Source organism: Babylonia areolata, chromosome 27, assembly GCF_041734735.1.
Source record: "Babylonia areolata isolate BAREFJ2019XMU chromosome 27, ASM4173473v1, whole genome shotgun sequence".
In the NCBI taxonomy this organism is placed as follows: Eukaryota; Metazoa; Mollusca; class Gastropoda; order Neogastropoda; family Buccinidae; genus Babylonia; species Babylonia areolata.
The window spans coordinates 7,552,125-7,567,124 of record NC_134902.1 but is presented as its reverse complement, the minus strand read 5'-3'; the positions used below and the strand labels follow the sequence as shown (position 1 = coordinate 7,567,124).

The 15,000-nt window shown below is 38.5% G+C and overlaps 1 protein-coding gene across 1 annotated transcript in view; it reads left to right on the top strand.

Annotated features, from left to right (window-relative positions):
* LOC143301114 (U3 small nucleolar RNA-associated protein 4 homolog) overlaps positions 1-15,000 on the top strand; it is a 28,831-nt gene that overhangs the window by 591 nt on the left and 13,240 nt on the right. Inside the window, 12 exon segments of the mRNA XM_076615165.1 lie at positions 1,186-1,323; positions 1,536-1,590; positions 2,436-2,555; positions 3,081-3,149; positions 5,017-5,101; positions 5,931-5,986; positions 5,988-6,088; positions 7,461-7,536; positions 8,910-8,957; positions 9,756-9,927; positions 13,317-13,393; positions 14,879-14,978. Of these exon segments, the coding sequence (XP_076471280.1) occupies positions 1,217-1,323; positions 1,536-1,590; positions 2,436-2,555; positions 3,081-3,149; positions 5,017-5,101; positions 5,931-5,986; positions 5,988-6,088; positions 7,461-7,536; positions 8,910-8,957; positions 9,756-9,927; positions 13,317-13,393; positions 14,879-14,978 (1,066 nt within the window). The 5' untranslated portion in view covers positions 1,186-1,216.

Sequence of the window (15,000 nt, the reverse complement as noted above, 5' to 3'; positions counted from 1 at the left end):
ACAGTCTGCTGTACTAATTTACTCTGCCATACCACTATTCCGCTATATGTTATTCTACACTATACAATATTGAATATACTATTCACTTTTATACTATAATGAATGATAGTTCTTCTACAGTCTTACAATACAGTGAACAAAACACACACACACACACACACACACACACACTCACACATGCACACACACACACACATGCGCGCGTGCACACACACACACACACACACACACACACACACACACACACACACACTCACACATGCACACACACACACACACACACACACACACACACACACACACACCAGGAGGAGGAGGAAGGTGCCCAAATGATTAAGATGCTTATCTGCCAGGACAGTGTCCGCTAGGGTCTGGGTTTGAACCCCAGTTACCTCTTGTCCGAAACTTGACTTGAAAATCAAGCTGAACATCTTGTCATTCGGATGATATAATAAACCCAAGTGCCATGTGCAGCATGCACTTTGCACACAGCAAAAGAACCCATGGCAACAAGAGTGTTGTCTTCTGGCAAAATTCTGCAGAAGAGATCCACTCTGATACTGTGATGGGTACACATACATGATCACGATGCATGCACTCAAGGCCTGACTTAGCGCGTTAGGTTATGCTGCTTGTCTGGCATCTGCCTAGCAGATATGGTAGAGTGATATGTTTGTATGGCCTGGGTTTGTCCAAATGCAGTGACCCATGCTTGAGAATCTGAAACTGAAACACACAATACCCACATACCCAGTCTGTCTTGTCCCCAGCCCTAGTTAGTACTCCACAAGGAACAATTGGTGCCATGTCACTAACTTCCAGTAATGATGACAGAGCACCAGGTATGACCGCTACTGCGTAAAGTAGTTGGGTTTTGTGTGATGTTTATTTGTTCTTTTTGCTTCCCCATCAACTGCACTGTTTCAGTGGTGATGGTTTGTCTACTGCAGTCTCAACATCAGCAGGCAAGAGCAAACTATCAGAATTACTATTAGCCTTGAAAAATAAGTTGCCATGAAGTTTAGCTCAAGATTTATCTAGCAATCATCATCTGATCATGACATTAAATGAGGGAAAGTAAGTGCGTCAGAATTCATTACTGTTAAGCAACTGTTCACATTTTCATTGATTTTGCATGACTTAGTGTGGATTGATTATTATCTTAACTTTGTTCTTGTTTTCCAGCAGTGAACTGACACAGTACAAATTTCTGTACATGATGGGTGACTTCAAAGTGCACCGCGTCCGCTTCTTTGAGTACACACCTCTGGCTGTGAACTGTTTGGCGTATGATAAAACCACACAGAGATTGGCTTTGTCCAGGTAAATTTCCATATTATGTAGTGTTATCTTTGCACTTCTGTATTGTACTGTGAATGTCACGGTGTGTGAGTATGTGTGGGTGTGTGGGTACCTTGCAAATGAAATGTCAGTTTGTGATGCAAATGTAAGTTTGTGATTTTGAGTAAAACTTTTATATTTTAGTTTAAATGGTTTGATCATTAATCATTAAAATAATCAAAATGATGTTTCAGATCAGATGGTTCGATAGAGATTTGGAGCAAGCCTGACAACTGGTTTCAAGAAAAGGTAGGGTGTGTGTGTGTGTGTGTGTGTGTGTGTGTGTGTGTGTGTTATATTGTGTTTGAATCTTTGATATAATATGATGTGTAGCGTGTATGTTATTTTTCAGTATCCTGCAGCAAATCTGTCATCATTATTTTCTTTGTCAGTTTGTTAGGTGTGTGTGTGAGAATATCTGTGTGTGTCCTATCTCTCTGTGTACATGTGCTGATGTAATACTGTATCAGTGCAATTAGGTGTGTGAAATTTGTGTCTGGGTGATTGGTGAATTGCTACATGTTATGGGTAGCATGTAAGTTTGGAGTCTGCAGCCAGTGCAGGGTTTCTCACTTTCTGACAACACATGAATATCTTTGAGTTTGATGCTATGAAAGTGAAAAGGACACACTGCATTTTCATCAAGCAGATCCCTGTGGCAGTCTAAAAATTCTAAAACAAACGCAGAAAAAGTGTTCACTCTCTACAGAAGTTAACATGTTTTTGTCTATGAAATTGTAAGTGCATGCGCATGTATTGTTCAGTTTACTTTTGTGTGTGTGTTGTTGTTTGTGTGTGTGTGTGTGTTTTTTTTCTTTTAAAACTTCACATAATTTAAAGTGGTCAGTGTTTTATTCAAGCAGGAATAAATTTGGTGCTTTAGCATTGTGCTCTAGAGAAAGTGTGTGAGTTGGAATTGCAAGTACATGTGTGCACCAGCAAGTGTTCTGTATGTTTGCACATATGATGGGAAGAATGAGGGGAGGGCATGTGCAGGTTTGTCTCCAAACTTGTATTTTGTGTCTTTACATGCTTGCAAGGAAATTTTCCTTGTTTTATGAGGACATGATAATGTCTGAAGTTTGTATGTTCAGGTGATAGCAGTGTCAGAGGAGCGGTCTGTGGAAGGCATTGTGTGGATGAACTCACGTCTGTTCAGTGTGGGACTGGATTCCAACGCTGTGGAATATGACCTGGTCTCTCTCTGCATCAAGGTAAAGTGGTTCCTTTATGTGTTGGTCATGGGCCGGACTGTGTGGTTTTTGTGTTGTTTGTGTTCTTTTGGTCAGTAGTTTGTTTTAAAAGGAACAGTATGTGTGTGTATATGAACTTGAATGTTGAAGATTACATATCCATTACTGCTTGATTCCTGACTTTGTCATGGAGACCACTGTCTGTTTTAATTTCTGGAAACAAAAACAAAATGATATTGTTAAAACTTAGATCCCTTATCTCTTCTCTAGATGTTTTTTTTTTTTTTTTCAGTAAAACTTTTGTCTGTTGATAGAGAAAAGAACAGTGTCTGTTGCAAAGGGGAAAATGTTGATCATGAGTATTTGCTTAAGTGCTTGAGTAGGCCTTTTTTTTGTTTGTGTAGTTTTTTGACATGGCTGTTTTTGTTTGTAAGTCTGTGAAAGGTCGTAGTGTGAATTGATGTTTCAGTGCCCACATGAATTTCAAATAGACTTGTTGCTTTTCACTTGTGTTGCCATGCCTAACTGTTGGTGTTGTGAATGCAGAGAGAAGCATCGTGCAGTGCTGGCGCCATCTGGTGTGTCGCCAAAAATGAAAAGGACAAGCAGCTAGCTGTAAGTTTCCCTCTTGAATAGTAATGATGAATTATAATGCTGCGTTTTTGTTGTTGTTGTTGTTGCTCCTTTTTTTTGTCTGGATATGTATCAAAAATTTATTATTTTCGGTTGGAAATTTGGGCTGCTCTCGACAGAAGATGTGGATCATACTAGTTGTATTACTTTTTGACTCACTTGTGTAAACCAAGTTAGTCTACGTTATAACCCTGTGTTCGGTTGTCTGTGTGTGTGTGTCTGTCTGTCTGTGTGTTCATGGATAACTTTAACATTACCATTTTCTCAGGAAATACTTTGTCTGCCAATACCAAATTTGGTTTAAACATAGTAGGAAAAAAAAAATCTTCACAGTCGTACCAATAATAGGTCGTAAGTCTCATGATTTTAGCCGTAGTTCCTAATCATTTACAGTTTATTTCATTGATATTTGGTCCAGATTCCGAAAACCTGCTGTTACCCCTTTGCAGCTTCCCGATTGTCCAATTCCCGATAAGCCACGACCTCGTTTTTCATGTTGGCAATTAAAAGCAAAGAATTACACATTCTGGACAGAACACATACAGTGACACTAACTTAGTAACTACATTATGGACGTGTTTACTACATATGAAGATTCTAAAGTGGACACTGAATTAACTAGAATGAACAGAAAAGAAAATTTGAATCAACTGTTTCACTGCCTCATCTACACGGTACTGGTCAGTGCAGATCTTGACAAAACATGTTGCAAAGCCTGATGCAATGGCAGCGTCTCCTTTACTATTGAATTGAAAGAATTTCTTAAATAATCATTGATGTGTTTACTGTATATGAATGTTTTAAAGTGGATACTGAATGAATTAGAATGAACAGAAAAAAGAAATTGAATGGAAGGTTTCGGTAGTTTCTTTTTTAGAACAGCCGTCTTTTTCTCATTTTCTTCTGTGTGCATCCATTTTTAGATATGTTTTATATGGCCTTTTAAAAAGTGTATAGACTTTTTTTAATGCAATTTTTTAGGTTTTTATATTTCTTTTTCAGCAATTTGTTTGTATAATTATCATCAAAGGTACAGGCCTTCAAGTGAAATGTCTTTCATGTTAAACATTCTCATTGGTATTGTTCTCAGCACATTTAAGGACAGGTATTCCTTTGTTGATATTCTGACGCTTCATGATGAGAATCAGCATATTATGAATCGTTTTTCAATTTAATTCTTAAATACATTGAATTAAGATGGGATTGATGAGGGAATAGGGGGGGTATCAGTCCACACATACTAGTGTGGAATGATTTCTGGAAAGAAAAAATTGACTTTCTATACATGCAAAACTGCCTGTTCATTATAAAAGTTAAGGCTGTGGATTTTTTTTTTTCTTTTTCTTTCACTTCTTTTGGATTAAAATGATGAAGTAAAAACACATACATCACCTCTTGTAAACAAGAAAAGAACAATATTGGAACAAGTATGACACTCATCAAAATTAGCCTATCTTTGATGACACTTTATTGGATATGGTAAGTATACATGTGATGTATTGCAAACAATACAGCAGGAAAGCCTATCTGTGTGGTTATGAATTCATATATATTATGAGTATAAAACATTATGCTACTACTTACTAGAGAATACATTCCCTATATTACAACAGTAATGCACAATACATATTGGTTATGCAAATAAACACATTTACATACATACTGATACAGTATGCATGTCTACAGTACACACAACATGTACAATACATACACACAAAACATATACAATATCGCTGAACCTAAAATATTGTTGAGGTTGTGACATTCAACCCTTTTTTTTTTATGATTGAATGTTTGAAGAAGATGGATACCATAGACCCATAACACAGCTGAGGCTGTTTGTCACCAGGTGGGGACAGAGGACGGCTGTGTGGTGCTGTTTGATGCTGCCGACGACAAACTGGAGTACCTGCGTGCCTTCGACAAGTTGGAAGGTGGGTGGGTCAGGAGAGACTCGGAGACTGCAGATGAAGTGGGACATTTTACATCATTAATTATCATATCTCCAGGCATTTACACACACAAATGCACACACACGTATATATATATATATATATATACATACACACACATGCGTGCATGCAGACATATACACTCACTCGCTCACTGACACTTGTACACACACTGCAAACAACACAGTGTATCTGGTTCCTTTCACTCACTGCCACACACCCACCTGCACTTCACCACCATCCCACGCCGTGGTAGGACAAGGGAGTGAATTCTCTTTGCTGTGCTGAGAAACAATAGAAAATGTGATATTGGATGTGCAGTGCTGATTAACACGGGAACAGCTCCAGTATTTTGTTTTCTGCAGTACAACACAACACAGTACAGTACAGTACAGTACAATACAAGGCAATACAATATGATACAGTACAATGCTATGCAATGCAATAGAGTGTAGTACAATATTGTACAGTACTGTACAATATAATACAGTGCAGTACAGTATAATACTTGCTCTATAACACAGTACAGTATGGTACAATACTGGCTGCATAACACAATACAGTACAGTACAATACAATACAGCACACTACTACAGTATACTAATATAGTACAGTAAAATACAATAACAGTACACAGCAGTGGGCGGTACAGTGCAATACTTGCTGTATGACACAGTAATACAACACAACGCAATGCAGTACAATATAGTACAGTACAATACAGTACAGTACAATACTTGCTGTACAACGCAATACAGTACGACGCGAACACAGTGCAATACCAGACAATGCAGCGCTCACTGTTTTTCAGGGCGTATCCTGTGCATAGCGTGGCACACGGGGGAGCGGGTGATCGTGACGGGGGGCTGTGGACAACCTGCGGATCTGGAGCGTCAAGTCCGGCCACGCCCTGCAGAGGATCCTGATGGGTGGCAAGGAGACCATGGTGTGGTGTGTGGCCGTCACCAGGTACTCCCCTTCATCGTCGTCATGACAGCCACCTGACATTGATAGTTCCCTGCTGACTGCCAGTGCTAGGACTGTGGCAGACGAGGCCGAGTGTGGCTGTGTATGGGGCTTGGAATGAGTGATGTGGGAGTAATGCCTACTGAAACGGTTCAGAGAAAGAAATGAAATAAAATGAATAAGTAAATACACTTTTTGAGTAAGATGATAATAATACAAAGTAGTAGTACATTTATGTAGTGCTCTCAAACTTCTCAAAGCTCTAAACAGTACCATGTCAGTCAGAAACGAAGCACACAAAAACACATATATATATGCATGCTCGCATACACATGCACACACGCATTCAATCACACATATGCACGAAGTTTGAAGGATGAGACTGAGGGGCTGAAAAAGGCAGTTTGTGTGAAAGATTCTATCATCAGCAGTAGAGCAGAGAGACCTTTTAACAGACTCGGGTGCAGTTCCAGACATTACATGAAAGCAGACACATGAACCACAGGCCTTGGCCATGCCGGATCTGAACTTGTGGGTGTCATCCTGATTAGTTTTTTTCCCAGTTTGCCTATTCCCAAATCACCTATTCCTGATTTGCCTATCGCTGAATTGGTGATGCCGATTCACCTATTCTCATTTCACCTGTATTCAGTTGCTGTGCGTATCTGTGTGTGCGCAACTACCTTTTAACTTTAATCAGTACTTGGTATATATATATATATATGTGTGTGTTTGAGAGGGGAGTAGGGGATGGGGGCTGAATAGGCAAAGTAGGAGCAGTGGGTAGGCAAAACAGGACAAAGAATCAAAGTGTTGAGGGGTTATCAGTGGTGATGGTAAATTCCCACCCGTTCCTCTCCCTGTGTGCCAAGTGGTTTTTTTGGGGGTTTTTTAATTTTTTTTTTTTTTAAATTGTGGTCTCACATGAACGTTTTGAGACTCAATTTTGGGTTTTTTCCCCTGATTGAATTTGGGGATTTTTTTTCCCTAAGTTGTCACTCTGACTCTCACAAAAGATATACAGAGCTATTTCCGGTTGCCCAGTGTTTTGTTTTCAAGTGATTTTGATAAGCACTGTTTCAATTTGTGTGTGTGGACTAATTCAGTGTGTGTGCTCTGTTTCAGTGTGTGAGTGTGCACTGTTTGACTTTCAGGGTGTGAGTGTGCACTGTTTGACTTTCAGGGTGTGAGTGTGCACTGTTTGACTTTCAGGGTGTGAGTGTGCACTGTTTGACTTTCAGGGTGTGAGTGTGCACTGTTTGACTTTCAGGGTGTGAGTGTGCACTGTTTGACTTTCAGGGTGTGAGTGTGCACTGTTTGACTTTCAGGGTGTGAGTGTGCACTGTTTCACTGTGTGAGTGTGCTCTTGTTTCAGTGACCTGACCATCGTTAGTGGGGACAGTCGTGGCAAAGTCAGTTTCTGGAACGGCAAGCAAGGAACAAGAATCACGGTGAGGGCCTTAACCCCCCCCTTCCCATCCACATGGACATTGGGGCCTTTTTTCTTTTCTTTTTGTGTGTGTGTGTGTGTGTACGTGTGTTTTAACATTCACCGCTTTTGTGTGTGTGAGTGTATGTGTTTCCCATGTCAATATTGCGTTTTGTCTATGTATAGAAACATCGCATGTATTGAAAATCATATCTTTTGCCAAGATTTCAAATCATGTCATTCGTTAGTCTTGAAAGATTGTCCCATATATTTTTTTCCGGATCTTTTTTATGATTGTATGTATACACTGTGGATTCATAGTACAGGCAAAAATGGACCTCCTTATCACAAATTTCAGCAGCATCCTCTTCCATATCCTTGATAGAAAGGATTGTTACAGGTATGGGACAGAAGTGTTGAAAGGAATGGTCTTTCCAAATAAATACCATAAGTTTCATGGAAAGATCCTAGAACACACCACAGTTTTATACCCCAGTCTTCAAATGATTAATCAGTCATGACGCATAAGCATTTTTATTCCCAAATTAACTCAGTTCCTGACTTATTAATGGTCCTTGTGTGTGTATGTCTGTTTGTGTATTTTATACTTTGTATTGATTGAAAGTGCTATTGAATAGCTTCATATATCTATATTTAATTAAAGTATGACAATGATAATTTGTATATATTCTTTTACTTTGATTATTACATATGTATGATTGTGATATTGTATGTGAGGATTTATGTCAATTAACCATTTAAACGTTTTATGTTTTTGTATGCATTAGCATTAAATGCCTGTGAGTCTTGTACATTGTTTATGAATGAATTTCTCTTCTTGGAAATGATAATTAAGTATATTGTATTCTATATGATGAGAAATTCATATATATCTTGGTTCTGCATTACTTTAGCTTTGGATTTGGCAGTGACTTTCTTGGCCACTTGCTACCTTCTAGATTATGACTGTTGATTAGGATAACTTTGTGTGTGTGTATGTATCGTCTTACTGAATAACAAAAGATAAGGTTTTAGTGATAGGTTTGGAGTGGGTTGTATTTATAGCTTTTATACCTTCAAATTTTAGCCGTGTGTCATTAGTTTCTGACAGCTTTTTAAACTGGTGATATTTATTTAGTTCTGGGTCAGTCTTCAACTTTGCAGAATCATTAAGAAGATCACACACACACACACACACACACACACACACACACACACACACACACAACACACAAACACACACATATATATTTGTTATGATGGACTGTTGTTGGCTCAATATCTATAAGAGATGCTAAAGATATAGGAAGAAAAAAAAGATATTTCATTGATTCATACTTTGGTGTACCATGTCTTTCTCCTCAGTAAAACTTTGATTGTTTGTTTGTTTTTCAGCATTTTCAGAGTCACAAGGCAGACGTCTTGACACTGTGTGTTGATGAGGTCAGTAATAAGAATATTTTTATTCAATTCAGTGTTTTGCTTTTTAAGTTCAACATTTTCATGTTGAAATGTATGTCAGATACAATATGAACTTTGAGACTGTGCGGTGTGAGTGACAAGCCTTTGAATGCACGTATAATTTCTTACCGGGTTGATAAAGCTGGATTGTGATTGTATCAGTAATGGTAGAACAATTATATTGCGCTTTCAAACCTCTCTAAGCAGTTTACAATAAGACATGTCAAAGTCAAAGCACACAAGAGCACACACACACACACACATGAGAGAAACAGGTCTGTCGTATTTGGCACTGTGGTTTTCTTCTTGTTGTTTGTATGTTGTTCCTTGGTGTGTTTTTTGTTTATGTGTGTGTCTTTGTTTGTGTGTTTGTTTGTGGTTGGTTTTGTTTCGTTGGGTTTTCTGTCTTGGAGTGAGTGGGTGGGGGTGGGGGGTGTTCTGCATACATTCATCAAAACACACTCACACACACACACAGTGATGCGTCATGAATCACCTATATCTGTGCACCTAAATTTTTAGAGAAAAAGGTGCATGTGTTTAAATCTCTCTCTCTCTCTCTCTCTTTCTCTCTCTTTCTCTCTGTATATATAGATGTGTGTGTGTGTGTGTATATATATATATATGTGTGTGTGTATATATATATATATATATATATATATATATATATATATTCACACACACATGCATCCATGCAAACCGAACAACTCACAGACAACCAACTGGGAGACATATCCATCCATAGCAAGATTAAGACCTGTTTTTTGTCGTCCCTAACAGGCGGAAACCAGCGTGTTCTGTGCGGGTGTGGACCCAGCTGTGGTCCAGTTCTCCTTTCTCCCTCCCTCCGCCAACAGCGGCTGGCGGTCCTGGGTTCGATCCTCGGTTCGCACGTACCACACGCACGATGTACGGGCCAGTGTGGTGGCTGGCAATACTGTCGTCACTGCAGGTAGGGAGCGGGTGGGGTGGGGGTGGATTTTTACATTGATTTGGTCTGCTTTTGTGAATTGGTGCTCTTTATCTGTCATCGTTTCTGTCTCTCTCGCATCATGCAGTTTTTCTTTCACACTGTGTAGTTTCTCTCTCTCTCTCTCTCTCTCTCTCTCTTCTTCTTTCTGTCCATCTCTCTTTCTGTCCATCTCTCTCATTCTCTCTCTCTCTCTCTCTCTCTCTCTCTCTCTCTCTCTCTTCTGTCCATCTCTCTTTCTGTCCATCTCTCTCATTCTCTCTCTTTCTCTCTCTCTCATTCACTCACTCTCTCTCATTATCTCTCTCTTTCTCCTTCCCTCTCTCTCTCTCTCTCTCTCTCTCTCTCTCTCTCTCACTTTCATCTTGAAATGGCCTCTTTGTGGTCAGCGAGGCTTTAACCCTTTCACTGCCAGGAAAATTCAGATTTAAGTGAAATCTGTTTGCCAGGGTTTTTTTTCCACAAAGAACGGGTATATATTTTCAAAAAATTCTGTGCTTTTTGTTATTGGAGAAAGACCCATAAAAGTATATATTTTCTGAAAGGTAAATGAATAAAGAATTAAAAAAAAAAAAAAAAAAAGTCTGCACTAGTTGGGTCACGGTAAGTATGTTATTCAAACGTAATTTTAGATAGAAAATTTCCTATGTTTTCCAATTTTATATATTTTCAGTGACATGCTGTTGTTTTGAAATCAGTGTTTTGTTTTTTTGTCACATTTTCAACTTGTTCATTATCAACATTAGTCAGGTAATGTGCACTAAAATATCATATTTTCTGGACAAATAGATAATACCTGCACACACAAATTATACTACAACAACCACAATTTTTTTTTTTTTTAAGAGAGATACACAATGCATTGTGACTTCTCCAAGTGATAATATGGATGTGGGGCCACACCCCCTTGGTCTGACCCCCCTCCTCTTCACCCCTCTCACACAGTCACTTTATCCAGTTCTCATCAGACCGCGTTGGCTGAGTGCCAAGAAAACACTCGCACTGTCTTGCTGAAAATTTGGTCACTTTCGGTCGTCTGCTATAGCTGTAAAGTTGGCATCACTCACTGATAGTTGTATCTTGGCAAGTCTCTTAATTGTTCCCATTATTTTCTATCAGTTCGTCCTACAAAAGTTTACCACTGTCTTCTTTGAATTTACACTTCAATTCTTTCTGAGCATCAGCTAAAGAAAGCAATCTTGGTTGATTTAGTGTAACTACGATGGCATGTTTTGAGCACAGGGTCCAACATTTTGTTGAGCGAGCGAGGAGAGGAGCCAGGCAAACTCTGCAGCAGTAATCCAACCAAATCGTTCAAATAAAGGACTGCCTCTTGACGCAGATGGGGTTTCTAGCTATGAATAAAATCTAGAAAGATTCCCCAAGCTAAAGCTACCAGTATTTTTGTCAACGAACTCAATGCAAACCAGGGAAAAGTCAGAATATTTCGATGATGAGTTATCTCATCATTGTGGCAGCGAAGCGTACATGCTTGCACTGACAAGTTATCTCGTCATATAGGCAGCCTAGGGGTTAAGCGACATGATTTTATGTCATTCTTTATCTTATTTCTGTCTTTATCTTTCTCTTACTTTATTGTTTTATGTACATATTGTACTGTGTTATGTTGTGTTATATTGTATCACATAAACAAAAAGAACAGTTTTGACATGGCTAGATGCTGAACAAACTCCGTATGTCCAAACTTAAGGCACTGTAAAGTGTGGAATAGATAGGACTTGTGTTTGCACTGACTCTGTATGGCCAAACTTAAGGCACTGTAAAGTGTGGAATAGATAGGACTTGTGTTTGCACTGACTCTGTATGGCCAAACTTAAGGCACTGTAAAGTGTGGAATAGATAGGACTTGTGTTTGCACTGACTCTGTATGTCCAAACTTAAGGCACTGTAAAGTGTGGAATAGATAGGACTTGTGTTTGCATAAATTTCTTCTACCTCTGTCGGAGTGTGAACAACAATGTCAGATGGAGAGTACATAAGGGGATAAGGAGGGTCCTTTTTTGAGGAAGTTTCAGAGTTTATTTCCCTGTGACCTCTTCTTTACCGGTGTTTAACTCACTCCGGATGAATAGTTCTCTCCCTTGCTTTTCTGAACAAGACGACCCATTTGTTTGGGTTAGGAAAAAAAATTACAAAAAATACAAAACATTAAGTAACTGAATGACTTGACCCACTGACTTCTCTCCTCATGTCGTGTGAACGCCCACCCCCCTCCCTCTTCACTGCTCTCAGTGCTGAATCACAATCAGTACCTACTTGCCAGTAGCTTTCTTCACTGCAGATACTTTATTCAACGTCTTCATCATCCTCGTCGATGTCGAAACTTTTCAGTTTGAAGCATTTCAATCACTTCACCAGTGGTAAAAGCCGCTGTCATGATCTAGTTTGCTCCAAAAATTTCTACTTGTATCATGTGCGACACCATTTTCAATATGTATGCAGATTAGCTTGTCATGTGGGGTCCTGAACTCCCTGGCTCGCTGTGGAGTGTGTTGTTATGGAATCTCATGAAGAAACTTTCCATTCAACTCTTGACACTGTTCGCAATGCCCAGTGTAGCTGTGATTGTTATGCTACCCCATGAGGAAAACATGGAAAAAAATTTAATTGTCGAAACCGCTATAGCATTCCGTCGTCCGGAACACTACCTTACATCAGGAACGCTATAGCGTTCCATCGTCCGGAGTGGGTTAACTGGTTGCTTGTATTGAACAGCTGTGCCATGATAAACAGAATGAGATAATGCAGTGAAATATAATACGATACAATGCAATAGAACACAAAATAATGCAGTACAATACAACACAATACAGTACATCACCGTGTAGCATAATACAGTGTGGTATAGTGTGATGTAGTACGACACAACACATTACAAGTTGCAACACAATGCAGTAAACAGCGGAGTACAATACAATGTGACATAATACTGTATGGTACAAAACAACACGATACAATACAATACAATAAACAAAATGCAGGACAGTACAACACAATGCAACACAACGCAGTAAAAGACAATATGGTACAGTACAACACAATATAGTTCAATATTTATATACCACAACACAATTCAGAACAATACAACATAATACAGTGAAAAATACAGTTTGATACAACACAGTATAATACAGTAAAATATAATACAACAAAGTACAATGCAGCATGCTACAATACAACACAAAACAACATAGCAGAGTATAGTACAACACATTGCATTACAACACATTACATTCCAAATCCAAAGTATGCAATATTTATATATGTTGCATAATAGTGTTGATACAGTATGACACAATCCACTGCAGTACGGAACAGTACACAACAGTGTTGTAATGTGTGTGTGTCAGGTCTGGACACGAACCTGTTGTGTAGTCAGGTCAGTGGCAACAAGAAACGTTTTCTGCGCCTTCCTGCTCTCCCTGCTGTGAGTATTCCCTTGTGTGTGTGTGGAGGAGGAGGTGGGGCGTTGCGGGGAGGGGGTGGGGGGGTGGAGGAGGTTAAATATTGTGATAGTGGTCTTTGCTATGTGATATGGTATGTGCATCATTTAGGTATGGAGATGTATGTTATGTATGACTTATGTTGTGTGTGATGATTTTGTATGTGTGTGAACATAAATTAGTGTTTGAGCGTGTTTGGTTGGATGTCTGTACAGGGTTATGTGTGTAAGGTTTCCGTGTAGTGTTTAAATGTATGTTTTATTCGTCAGGTTTTTACATTGTACATGTCTTATGTGGAAAGGTGCTACATATATAACATTTTTATTTTTATTGTACGTTAACAATGTTGATGATAATGCCAGACATCTGTGGTGTGGTGTTACTGCAGACTTTTAAAAACATTAAGGTCAGGATTATGATTATCATTATGTTATTCTGCTTATCAGTTGTATTATGATAAACTTTCATTATGGTGATTATACTGATAGTGATGATCCTGTATATTTGTAATTATGTTATGCAGCTTATCAATTATAATTGTATTACAATGAGCATAAAATGATACATTTTAGTGGTTATACTGATAGTGATGATCCTGTATGTTTAATATTATGTTATACAACTTACCAATTATAACTATATTATGATAAACATACATGATGGTGATTATACTAATAGTGATGATCCTGTATATGTATAGTTGTTTTGGGGAGGTTGTTGGGGGAGGGGGGGGGGGGGGGGGGGGGGTTGTTTTTGTTTTGTTTTTTACCCGGACTTTTTTGGGTCGATCACCGTTTTATTTTGTATATAAATTACATAATCAACTAAACAGCATGGAAATAATCAAACCAATACTTGGCACTCCATAACTATGTCATAGTAATCAATAGCATTTATGGAATAAATACAACTTTTCATTTACGGATTTTGGGCTTGTTAAAAAAAAAAAAAATTATTTTTTTTAAAGAAGACAGCAATAATATGGAAGGAAGCCGTACAAATCATACAGTTATGTGTACCAAACTTAGAATCAATCTTCCTTTTTCCTTTTTTCTTTTCTTCTCTCTCCCTTTCTCTTCTTTTTTCAGTTTTTTCCTTTCTCCTTATTTTTAACATCTTCAGTTACATGAAAAGTACAACATAACACACACATACGCACAAAAATAGGACTACACATCAGGCTTACATCAGTCTGAAGAAAAACACGAGATAATTTTGACTGATATATGTATATGTATAGTTATGTTGTACAACTTATCAATCATGATTATAGTAAACATATGTGATGGTGATTATACTGATAGTGATCCTCCTATGCATTTATGATTATGTTAAATACAACTTCTCAATTATGATTATGTTATGATAAATATACATCATGGTGATTATACTGATGGTGATGCTCCTGTTTACATATGTATATGTATATCTGTGGGTTATGTGAGCAATGGTGCTGATGGTGATGGCAGATGTCGATGGTGAGTGTGGCCAGGCAGGCAGGACTGGTGATGTTACGATATCCTACCTACCTTGAGGTCTGGAGACTGGGACACACAGACGCCACATCTTGTGAGTGTGTTGTGTGTGTGTG